Consider the following 12,509-nt stretch of genomic DNA (forward strand, 5'->3'; position numbering starts at 1 on the left):
ATGTACACGGTGATTCTCCAGGGAAGGGATCTTCTTTCACACCTCAAATGGTGAGGCAATTTTTAATTTACAGGGAAGGAAAAATCAAGGAGAAACATTTTTTTTTATCACAAGAGGCATAACGGGGCAGTTAGGAAAATACTTCTATTAGTAGGCTTAGGGTATCTTAGCAATCTGATAATTTGAAACTTCCCCCATGTCATAAAATCTTCCCTAGGACTGATACGATCTTTCAAGGTCCCCTGACTATTTGGTAGCATTTGTGAAGTACACCTAAGGTTTTTTCATGATTTTTCTAAAAAAGAAATTTATTTCAATAAAACCACATTTGACAAAACTTTTTAAAATTGAGACACTGGGTGCCAAAAAGGCCTTCTGAATTTTTATTTTTGTATTTTTCAAGTCAAGACTGTATGAACTCTGTATGAACTATCTAGGATTTATATACCAGAATAAAAAGAACGAGCAAAGATTGTATAGGATATCTGATTCTTTTTTAATCTGAACAGAAAATAAGTAAGTATACAAGTTTGCTAAACAGAAGTTGTAAAAACTGAATGTTATGTATTATGGAATCAGTACAAGTTTTACTTCGGTAGTTGGTGATTCTTAGAGTTAATTTTGCAAAAAAAACAAAACCAGTTATGCAAAAACAAGAATATAAAAAGCCCCTTTCTGAATCCCAGTTTGATAAAACTGATTTCATATCTAGCTTATTGATAATACTCAATTGCAGTTTTCCCTGTGCAAATAATACACATAGTCATTAATGGTGGTTTGGTGAGATAAAATTGATTTCTCTTAGGATATAGTTCAATATAATAACCCAAATGTAAAAAAGTTATTCAAGATTCACAGAGATAAACCAGTGCCTCAGGAAACATAATTCACTCACGTGCATAATTTTATAACACACTTCTTAAACATACAATCACGGTCAAAGACAGTGATAACATTGCATACTCAGTGCTTCACATGATGTAGTGCACTCTTAAGGCTCATCTGGAGTTTAACACCGTGTAACCACCATGCATTTAATGAATGGGCTTCTAACATACACAAATCCACTCAATTCATTAGAAATTCTAAAAATATTAGAAGACTTTGAGCTTGACATGTAAGGACTTTGTGTTCTAATATCCCAATCACTGAAAAGATTAGGTGGAAACACAGTAACCCTCCCCTGTAAGCAAGACTGCACATGTACTTTCGTTGCATCATCACAAAGAACCCCAAAACAACTCAATACTGAAGACTGTGAGGGGCATATTTATTACTTAGGCAAAGAAAATTCAAATGGCTTTCTTGGAGTCCAGTGTGCCCCAAGACATATGCAAGGAATGAGGATAACTGTGGCAGCCCAAGAACTCTGCCACGGTGTCATAAATGCCATTATGCCAAGATACACATTTTGATAAAACACTGTGATTTGTTTCCCGCTATCATGGGACACAAGAAAATGAAACTCAAGACTCTTGTTAGAACAGGACAAGTGATGACCCCAGTTTTAAATAGGGTTCTTCATTGAAGGAAAAGATAGAGCCATAAAAGTCAAAGTAGCTGACTTCAAATGGTTTACATCCCAGGATGAATCAGGTTACACTGATTTAAGCCCAATTTAATTTAGGCAGGTTTTTAACCACAAGAATAAGGACATTCTTAGTACATATTAATAATTAAACCAACATATACACAATTAGCAATATCCTATATAATATTAAATGTTTCAATAACTTGTTCTCGATTATTTGGTACCTAATTTGTTGCTTTGTTTTAAAAAACAAGCTCAACTTTATTTTACAATGTACTTTGTATTTCTAATTGTATTGTGTAATTATTTCATTGAAGCTGGTACAATACAGTTCTCCGGATTCTAGGAGCCAAATTCAACTGTATCTTCTGTTATCTGTTTGAATTCATAATTGCCTCTGCCATCCATATGCAGGTAGTACTAGGGGAAAGAAGGGAGAAAGAAATCAATAACTGAGAATCTTCTTTCAGTCAGGAATTTATGTAGAGGTCATCAGACAAGAAAATGACTGGAAACAATCATTGTAAGCCACTAAAATTTTCAAAAGTTTATACTCAGAAATGCATACCATTTTCCAAGGAAAGACTAAATGACGAAGTTTGCTCTTTTTAAAAATAGTCACAAAATACCTCTGCTTGTAGCGGATATAGCACTTTCCATTATGAGAACTAAAACACCAGACCTCCTCATTCATTTTAAAGGAACCAAATCTGTAAGCATCCCACAGAGTAGAATGCTTCTGTCACTCCACAACTGATCTGGTCAGCAGAGGTGCAGCTGTACTGTGTGCAAGCCTATCAGGCAGGACAGCCTCTGAAACATTCACTTTAGCTGGTTTCCCAGATTGGTTCCGAACCTCTAACTTAAGGCTTTTTGTTCAATTGTTGACTTGGCAAAGGAGGAAAAGAGCCCATATAATTCCATCCTACAAAGATGCTTAGGATAGCAGCTACAAAGCCTTCTGTTTTATTTAGTGGTTTTTTTGTTTACTGAAAAGATCTTCTTTTTTCCAGTTTTCTATATTGTTATTTTAAGCTATTTTGGACTCAACACTGCAGTTCTTTGTGTCTCCCCCTCCATCACATGGTCACTGATCCGATGGTTACTTTGCTACTTGTCTACACCTCCAGGAGAAGAGGAAAGGGGAAAGCCAAGTCCTTGCACTGTCCTATGGTTGTAATGTTTATGAACTTCTGTGAAAACACAAAGGCTTGGGTATATTTTAAACTGCCTTGATATCCAGTTAGTCTTCCATTCAATTAACAAAAGTGGGAAAATCATAATGTGCCATTATAAAACTATCTTTAAAAGTCAACAGCTATACACAATTTCATTAAAGTTTATTAAGAGCTTTCATACAGACTACATCTGATCCTCATGGTAACCTAGGAGACAGCTGGGCAAGATCAGTAACTCTATTATACAAAGGAAACAATGTCAGAAACAGTGTTGCCTAAACCCAGGTATTCTGACTTCAAATTCCATGATCTTCATTTAACCATCTGTACACTACCATTTGGACCATAATATTCCTGAGAGCAAAGACAGTACTCTGTATCCCGCATAACACTTAACCCAGTATTTGGCTTTTTTTTAAAAAAGGAGCTCAGTCAGGTGTATTTTATGGGACAAGATAGCCTTACCATATTACAATTTTTCTCAAACCCTTTCTTTCACCTGAAATTTCTGTATCATTTAGGAAGGAAAGGAGGAAGGAAAGAAAGAGAGAAAAAAAGAGGGAGGTAGGAAGAAAGAAAAAGAGAGAGCAAGAGAAAGCAAGCAGGGAGAAAGAAAGAAAAAAGAAAGGAAAGAAAGAAGAAATGAACTAAGCTGGGTTTATTCTTCGGGGTTGATCATTTTACACTAGGAGAGGAAAAGAACTGCTATGGTGAGAAGGGCTCTGTGATACTGCCGGAGAACCTGAACTGCTGCAAAGCTCACTGTAGTATCTTTGTAAATTAGAGGGACCACTTAATGAATTCTATTTTATTATAGTGTGTGATGATAAACAGCTTACATTATAGTTTCCTCCTTGTAGTCCTGATTTCTACTAAAGCTGTCCCTAAACTTTTTGCCATCTGATCCTTCTTAAGACTCTCTTTCCTTTTGGTCAGTAGAGAATGGTTAGAAAAGGCTGTGATCAGATTATGTACATTTTAGTCAGTTCATTATGTAATAGTGATTTATAAAACTGGAGAATCATTAACTGGTTCTCTAATACCTTTCCTATACAACTAGAGACTATCCATATTAATATATATTATATGGCCCTCAAAATTGACAACTACAATAATATTTATAAAAATGCTATTTTATAACAATGAATTAGAATCACCTTTTCCCCTGAAATTATATATCTATGATGGAACACACACCAAGAAATCTAAAGTCATAATCACCTAAATTCATATTATGAAAATAAAACAAACTTTCACTATACCATTCAATATAAGAAATACAAACCTCATGGTGTTTCCAAAGAGACTTTCTATGTGACACAGTGAAGAGGGTAATGCCAACCTAATACAAGGAAAACGATTTAGGTTTACATCAATAACACAGTTACAAAGTAAATTAGTTTATATAATTTAAGCTGTTAAGATGACTGGCTTCAGTAGCTATAGTTAAAAATCAACTGATACCAAATGTTTAAAGTAACAGAAAGTATAGGCCATCAACTACATAATAAAAACTAACAAGTATCAATAGAGTCTAAGAAAGAAAAAAAACTAAACTAACAGTTACTAGCTTAATTAACTGTATTGTTTTGTTTTGGGCACAAAATATATATCCTAGCATATTTTCTATTTTATTGTGAAAAATATATGAAAAGAGCATAAGGATGGTAAAAATGACAAAAGGTCAAAATCAGGAAAATTAAATCAATATAGTATTGCCTACAATAAATCTGTTTTTCAAATACAGTACAATCTTTACTAGAACCCCTTAATTTGGAACATGTCTTAGAATTCAGATTTTGGAAAAGCAGCATTTACCACTCCCAGAGGGTTCTGAGGTAGAATTCTGAAATTAACACATCAATGTTTCTGCAGCAACACATATGGACATGGACATTCAGGAAGATAAATATCAATAAAAGGGCTTAAAAATCTATTAGTTCAGGCCAGCTCTGGCTACCCAGTAAACTTGCCACAAAACAATGAAAAATCTTTTTCAGTTTTAAAAGCTCACTGGATTTTAGACTGTGAATTAGGGTTTATGGACCATTCTTCAGATTTTCAAAACAACATCAAGAGATGTAGCTAGCTGCTCTGGATCAGTGATTCTCAACCGGGAAGAAGAGGCAGGACATTTTGCCGTAGGGGACACATTTCAAGGTCTTCTGATTGTCAAAACTAACAGTGCTAGAGACATCTAATGAGTTGAGATCAAAAATGTTCCAAACATCCCACAAAGCAGAGGACAGCCTCCCACAACTAAGAATAATCCACCCAAAACGTCAACAGTGCTGAGCCTGAGCAACCCTGCTCTAGGATCACGGTTTCTCAACATGGGTCTCTCGAGGCTGAGAAACAGGCTAGGGTAACCAGGAAAAAATCTCCACCATGAGTTCCAAATCTTACTTTCATTTTGAGAATTAAAAAGAATTTGGGTAAGTATATTCTTCTTATCACTTCCATCATGAGATTTAAGTGCCTAGGTTCGTGCATACACTTCTGCTGGTACCATGTGATGACTTAAGCTGGTATTGTTTAAAATTTTTAATGTGTAATAAGTTCAGGTGCCAAAGGAAAGGTTATCAGACAGGTCAGAAACTGCATGACAAATATACTATCAGTTATTAACAAAATATATATTTCAATGGTGCAACACATGTGATTTTTGAAAGCTTACTTCAGATATTATTTCTCTTATAATTCTAAAATAATTAGATCAGATCTCAACTGAATGAAGGCATTCTTTATTACAGAATTATTTAAGTCAAAATACATAGGCAAAATTCAAAACATAAGATCTGGACTTCATATTATATTTGGACCTCACATTTCAAACTAGTAGTTTAGTTTCAGCAAAACAGTATCAAATGTCTTTCTAATGCTGCAATTTTGAAACTGTGTTTTAAAATTTCTTCTGTACTTAATTTGTAAGTTTATACCGGTTTTGTAGCTGTAAAGGAGTTTCAAGTTTAAGTTCATACCTCATATCATGTTTATCCATTTTTAAGTGCCATTAAAGTAATACAATTTATCAACCGGGGGCCCCACAGGAATTTTTTTCTTTTAAATGGAATCTATACACAGGAGAATTGCATATTTTATGCGGACTTGCAGCCTACAGCTAGATATAAGAGGAAATTGCATGGAGCGTCTAAGTCACTAATCAAATACAGACTACATTGTTTTATGTATAAGAGAATTCCACAAACACCTCTTAATACCTTCAAATCTGAAAATCTATATAGATAAATGGATTTAAAAAAAAAAAAAAAGGCTACTATACTAAAAGAAGCCTTGGTAAAATATTGACCAGGCCAGACAAAAAAACAGATATATTAAAAGTTGCCAAATAATTTGCCAATTTTTTTAATTAAAATTTTTTAAAATTTTCTTTATAAAAAAACAAATGATATTTAGGTAAAGCTAATGGAACAAATTAAGAAAATATCAGTTTATTAACAATGAGGATAGGGAATGAGATAAAAGGGGAAATTTTTAAATATTTATTTTATATCTAACACATGGCTAGAAAGAATTATACACAGAACTCACTGACAATTTTCTCTTTTAGTCGTATCTATTTTATCAGTTTAAAATCTTTATTAAAGCAAGATACCTTCCTTTGATAGTAATTTTGTCACTTCATAACTTGGAATCTTCTCTTGGATAGATATTTGGTTGGACACAGTAAAGTGGGAGCAGGGACAGAATATCACACTCACCTCTCGACAATGACTGTAAATGTAGTCTTCCACATCCACACTAACTGCACTTGTACATTCATCCAAAATAGCAAACTGGGGCTTGTGATAAAATAGTCTTGCCATCTGAAGCACGAAAGGAAATACTCTGTATAATCATATGTCACACTACTGAATAACATTAGTAAGCTAAAACAGATTTTCTTTCAATTAAATATATATTTATATTCTTGTAAACAAAGAAGGAAATGTATTCTAACTCAAAAAATTTACTTCTCAGAAACAAAAACAACATAAAGAAACTTGATTGCTTTCATTGCCTTCCCAAGCAAAGAGAAAAATGTAACACATGAGAAACACTGTTATGAGTAAAGCAAAAGCTCTTGACTGATATGAGATGAAGTTGAGCTTTAAATTAATATTAAAAAATTCTCTAAACAAGATTAGAGGATACACATTTTCATGAAATCTTAGAATTCAGACTATAGATAACTCAATGCAAAAACTATTTTTAAACAGTCTGTTGCTTAAGTAATGCCAACTAATATTAAGTTGCGAATTTATATTCCTACCAATAATGTCTGAGTGCACATGTTGTATATATCACTGTGGTCAATATTGGGCATGCTCATTTTTAAAAGTCTATGTGAATTTCGTAAGTGAAAATTAACATCAAGACTGTTATAGCTTAACATTTCTTTGATTAGCAGGAATGCTGAAGATGTTGCTATTTATTTTCCATATGTATTTTATTTTCCAGGAATTATTTATCCTGACCCTTTGTCTAACAGATATTCCAAATGTCATCTGCCTCCTAACACCAATCTCGATGATATAAAGTGGGCACTTTCTATCCTTGCCCAATTTATCTTCTCTGCAACACTGAACTCAGGTGACCATTTCCCTTCTTGAGAAAGTGAGAGTGAGACCATGGGGTTTCAAGTATCTTAAGCTGTTTTCTCAAGTTTCTTTTCCAGCATTTTCTCTTTTGCTGAACCATTAAATGTTGGGGTCCCTGAGGGTTAATTTCTAGGCCCTCTTCTGTTTTTCCTATTTTGTTTCTCTGAGTGATCTTTTCAAGTCTCATGATTTCAAATATTATTTACATTTACTCCCCCAAATCTCTCTCCCACCCATACTTCTGTTCTAATTTCCAGGCTGATACATAAAAATTCCTATTTAATCTTTCTATTTGGATATCTTACAGGACTCACAGACTTTAAACATAAATCCATTCATCCATTTCCTCCACCCCATATTGAACACTTCAAAGCAGCTGCTCAAGCTAGAAAGCTGTCAGTCCTCCCTGGTCTTCTCTTCCTCCCCTACCCCCATCTTTAGTCCAAGTCAGCCCTGTGACGTCTACTCACTTTCCCCCAGCTTCCAATCATGCCCTCAGCCCAGAGCACAACCTTCTCCTGCCTGGATAACCACAAACAGCCTCCTGCTTCCTCCTCTGTGCCTCTTTAATTCTCCATGTAATCAGAGAGGATCTTCCAGAAATGTGAGAATTTCATTCTTCTACTTAAAACCCTTCAATGACTTCCCATTTCACTCAGAATAAAATCCAAACTCCTTACCATGACCTACAAGACACTGCACAACCTTATTCCTACTCACTCTCTAACCTCAACATTCCACGCCATCACCTCCTCTCAACGATCAGGAGACAAGGTGTCATAGGCCTTAGAGGCTTAGTACATGTCACGTTCCTCACGTCTCAAACGCCTCACTCTGCTCCTTGCATCATTCAAATTTCTGCTTAACGTCACCTTCTCAGACAAACCTACCTGATCCCTCCCAACCCAAGCGGGTCCCTTTTGTAACATCTCTGTAGCTCTTCACACAGCATAAACTACGTTGTCTGTTTCTTTGTCTATCCCTTAGGCTGTAATACTCACAAAAGCCAAGACACCATTTTAATCACTACTGCGTACCTAACGCCTGTATAGAATAGCAGACATTCAAATATTTGATCAATGGATAACCGAATCAGCTTTCTTGGAGTTTACACTTTATTTATAAGGGTGAGGAAGGGGAAACAGCAGGGACAGACTATCGAGAAGCTCGTTCAGCTGTGCAGAGAATGAAAGGCGTGGACAACCTGGGACCTTCGGTTATGGGAGAGTTTGGTCTCTAGATCACAGCGACCTGAAAATATCTTTCTGAAAGAGGGCTGCTGCTGCTGCTGCTAAGTCGCTTCAGTCGTGTCCGACTCTGTGCGACCCCACAGACGGCAGCCCACCAGGCTCCCCCGTCCCTGGGATTCTCCAGGCAAGAACACTGGAGTGGGTTGCCATTTCCTTCTCCAATGATGGAAGTGAAAAGTGAAAGTGAAGTCACTCAGTCGTGTCCGACTCTTAGCGACCCCATGGACTGCTGTCCACCAGGCTCCTCCGTCCATGGGATCTTCCAGGCAAGAGTACTGGAGTGTGGTGCCACTGCCTTCTCTGGAAAGTGGACTATAAGAAATTAAATATAGGTGTGTGTGTGTCAGGGTGGTGCAGAACTGAAGGAAAGGGATGTGATACAGTTAGAGGAGGGAGGGTCCAAAAACACAGATGGAAACAGTTAGCCTAATTAGGCTTTCTCAAGAGGAAGGATGATATATCATCCACAAACAGAGGAAACAGGAGTTCAGGACAGGCCAGTGCAAGGTTATTAAGAGGGGTGGTTATTTGAAAGCATTCAAATGCCCGTCCTCTGCGTTCCCAGGGAATGCTTTGCATTCCTTGTCTCCACACTTACCACGCTGTAAGGAAGTTTTCTCATCACATGTCTTTCTCTCTCCTACTATGTGGTTAGCCACTTGGTATTGCAATACAAAGAGATTTTGAAGAATATGAACACTGCAGTCATACTGCTGCCTGAGCTTGAAAAGCCACCCACAGCCTTCTACCAGCTTTAACATTTACTAGATATCTTCGCCTGGCAAGCCACTTAACTGTTCTACAGTTCTATTCCCTCTGCGGAATGGGATTCTCGTAGCTCTCATCTCACAGGACTGCTGAGAGAATGAAGTGAGATAACTGTGTAAAGTGCTTGGCATATTGCCTATATCACCTATTAAGCACTCAATAAAAATTAGCTGTCATTTAACTGAAATAACAGCTTCTCTTTTTTCTTTAAGGGATAGGAGGTGAGTTATTCTGCTGAGAGTGGTGGAGTAATAATGGGGTAGAAGGCCTGAAACTGGTAGTTTTCATATGATTATCATGAAAAATGAGACAGAGGGACAAAAATCAGTAAAATGACTGCCAAGACATGCTGTGAGGGCCTGAAAGACTGGAAACCATGGAAGTGTGGTGGCAGCAATCCATCTCTTTCTCTGACTTTTTTCCAGCGGTGCTCAGAAGCCCATGTACAGAAATGCTAAGGCAAACAAATGCTCTTGGGTCGGTATTTAAATAATATGAGAAAACAAAAAGTGAAAAAGGAAGTTAAGGGGAAGAGATCATTTGTTCATGTAAGAAATACCTCCTCTGTACCTCCTATGTGCCAGGGCCCAGATTAGTAAGTCTGTGCTGCATAGGAAAGAAGGCAGAGTCAAAAGGGAACTGATCAGCTGTAGAAAAGGAAAGGGTCAATATTAGAGAGATCTCAGTGACTTTGAGGAACGGGAACAACTGCCAATAAGGTAAAAGAAATAATTACAAAACGGACTTAAAAAAACACTAAAAATCTTATGACACTGGAATCTCTGGTAAGAGGCTTTGTGCCTTTCTTCATACTTTTGTAAGTATTTCAACTTTTCCATCATATATATTTTTTCATTAAAAAAAAAAAAATCACTAAAGACGAATAGGAAGTGGAGCAGAGGCACTTCCCTGGTGTTCAGTGGCTAAGACTTCACGTTCCCAAATGCAGGGGGCTCGAGTTCTATCCCTGAGCAGGAAACTAGACCCCAGACACCACAACCAAGAGTTGGCATGCTGCAACTTAAAAAAAAGATCCTTCATGCTGTGACTAAAGATTCTGTTTGCTGCAACTCAGACCTCATGTAGCCAAATAAATATTAAAGAAAGAACAGTGGAGCAGAAAAGATGACTATGAGTCAAAGAAATAAAGCAGACCAATCTATAATATTATCTGGAGCAACCCTGGCTGATGGTGCTGGACCCAAATGAGTGTAACGAAGGAAAGAGACATGTCACCCAATCACTCAATGCCCAGTCACTTCAAATTCTCACTCCTCCAGCCCAATATCCACTTTGAGAATGGCTGATCTCTCTCTTCTGTTTATGATGTATTCATCAGTCTAGATTAATTTCACCTTATAGCACTAGCCAAATGAATCACAATATTAGGTTGATATTAAGTTCATAAAGAATGGGTATGAACTGGGGGAAAACAACAGGCAAAACATGTTCCTCACAGAGTGGGAGGCAACCATGAGGCTGGATACAACCTGAAGACACAGAGTGAGCAGTTCAGGATACGTCAACTCGTGCTATGCTTCCTTGGCTACGTTTTCTCTCATTTACACAAAGTTTACACTCCCTCCCTCCAAAATCCTCTGGATCTGCTCAAATGATGGTACTAGTTAGAAAATGACTCTTTAAAAAGTTATCCCTCTTTACAGAGTACTCCACGAATCACTCTTAATATGCTGTGTTTTATAGCCATGTTGGATTGGGATAAGTTTAGCCAATTATAGAAACATTAAAACAATTCCTTTCAAATGTTTCTTTATATTATGAAATTTTGAAATTCTAACTTTAAGTAGTAAATATTGAGCTCTGAAACAAGAATACATATAATGATAGAGGGAAAGGGCAAGAACAGAACAAAGAATAAAAATAAAATAAAATTAACATCTCTAACACCTTCAGCTACTTTAGAGAGAATAGCCTGAGTAAGACAGAGAGATGTTTACAGGGAAAAAAGTACTAAAAGGGATCTCAAACCCAATCAGGACCAATGTGCTACAAAGTTCCCCTAACTTTTAGAAAAACAGATTAATGGTATATAATTGGATCTGCATCTTTTCCTTTCAAGGGAATATTTATGAATTTTTCAGAATTCTAAATTTACATGCAAATTATTCTTTTATTATCATATAAACAACTATACTATAATCATTGATAAATAAAAAGATTAATAAAACTGTATGCCTTGATTATCAAAATGCTGGAGTCTAAGAGTGGACTTCATGCAACCAGCTGCATTGCTGTGCAGTGTCTTCAGAGCACACTTACCGCCATTCTTTGCTTCTCTCCACCACTTAGCACATCCATCCAGTCCTGAACACTGTCCCAGCCACCTTCACGTTCAAGGATATGACTCAACTGGACATTATCTAAGTACTCCTTCAGCACCTTTCAGCAAAATGATTAAAGATGAAATCGTGTTTAACATAAACCAACATTATCTGTCTTGCTTTATTTTTGAAACTAGAATTGCTATAATTCTATTGCCAATATCACTAAAAAAAGCTACATTCACCAAAGAATGTGAAAGGTAAACCAAAAACTCTTTTACTTCCTATTTATAGTAATTTTGACAAAATAAATCTAGCAGCTTAAAAAGAATAACATTATTCTGCACAATTAAGGGATGAGGACAATGAGGAAACAAATAATAGTGTAAAGATGACACTAAACATTCAACAGTCATATTTAAGCAAAATGGTTAACATCTTACCACAGCCTGAAAAGTTATAATTAATGATAAGGTTTTAGAATTCTTTACAAAAGGTTAGGATTAACCACTTGGCATCTAAAATACTTAATTGATTAAGATACAGACTCTGAAATGGAGTGTTTTCAGTAAGGCTAGTATATAAACATTTCCTTACGAGGTCAGAAATCCCCTTCTTTTTCTGATCTTCCTTTCCATCTGGATATATCACTTGGTCTCGAAGTGTTCCAAGGGTCATATAAGGTCTCTGATAGTAAAAGGGAAAAAAGCATTAGCAGTAAATTTATTAAAAACAAAAGATCTTTAAACCAAAGATTATAAAATAGCTCAAGCGAGGCCTTACCTGCGGAACATAAAATAACTTTCCTCTCTCAGGTTTAGTTAGACGTCCTCCAAAAAGAGGCCATAACTATAAAAGCAAAGGAGGAAGGGGAACAGTTGTAAATTTCATAGCGTGGT

The 12,509-nt window shown here is 36.3% G+C and overlaps 1 protein-coding gene across 1 annotated transcript in view; it reads right to left on the minus strand.

The window, feature by feature from the left end:
* Positions 1–1,164: 1,164 nt before the first annotated feature.
* The window catches only part of ABCD3 (ATP binding cassette subfamily D member 3), an 82,362-nt gene continuing 71,017 nt past the window's right edge, over positions 1,165–12,509 (minus strand). The window contains exons 18-23 of the mRNA XM_005908707.3: positions 12,394–12,459; positions 12,208–12,297; positions 11,609–11,728; positions 6,432–6,536; positions 3,995–4,051; positions 1,165–1,951 (exon numbers count right to left, since the gene is read on the minus strand). Of these exons, the coding sequence (XP_005908769.1) occupies positions 1,874–1,951; positions 3,995–4,051; positions 6,432–6,536; positions 11,609–11,728; positions 12,208–12,297; positions 12,394–12,459 (516 nt within the window). The 3' untranslated portion in view covers positions 1,165–1,873. The remainder of the gene's footprint in view (positions 1,952–3,994; positions 4,052–6,431; positions 6,537–11,608; positions 11,729–12,207; positions 12,298–12,393; positions 12,460–12,509) is intronic.

This window comes from Bos mutus, chromosome 3 (assembly GCF_027580195.1).
Source record: "Bos mutus isolate GX-2022 chromosome 3, NWIPB_WYAK_1.1, whole genome shotgun sequence".
Lineage (NCBI taxonomy): Eukaryota > Metazoa > Chordata > Mammalia > Artiodactyla > Bovidae > Bos > Bos mutus.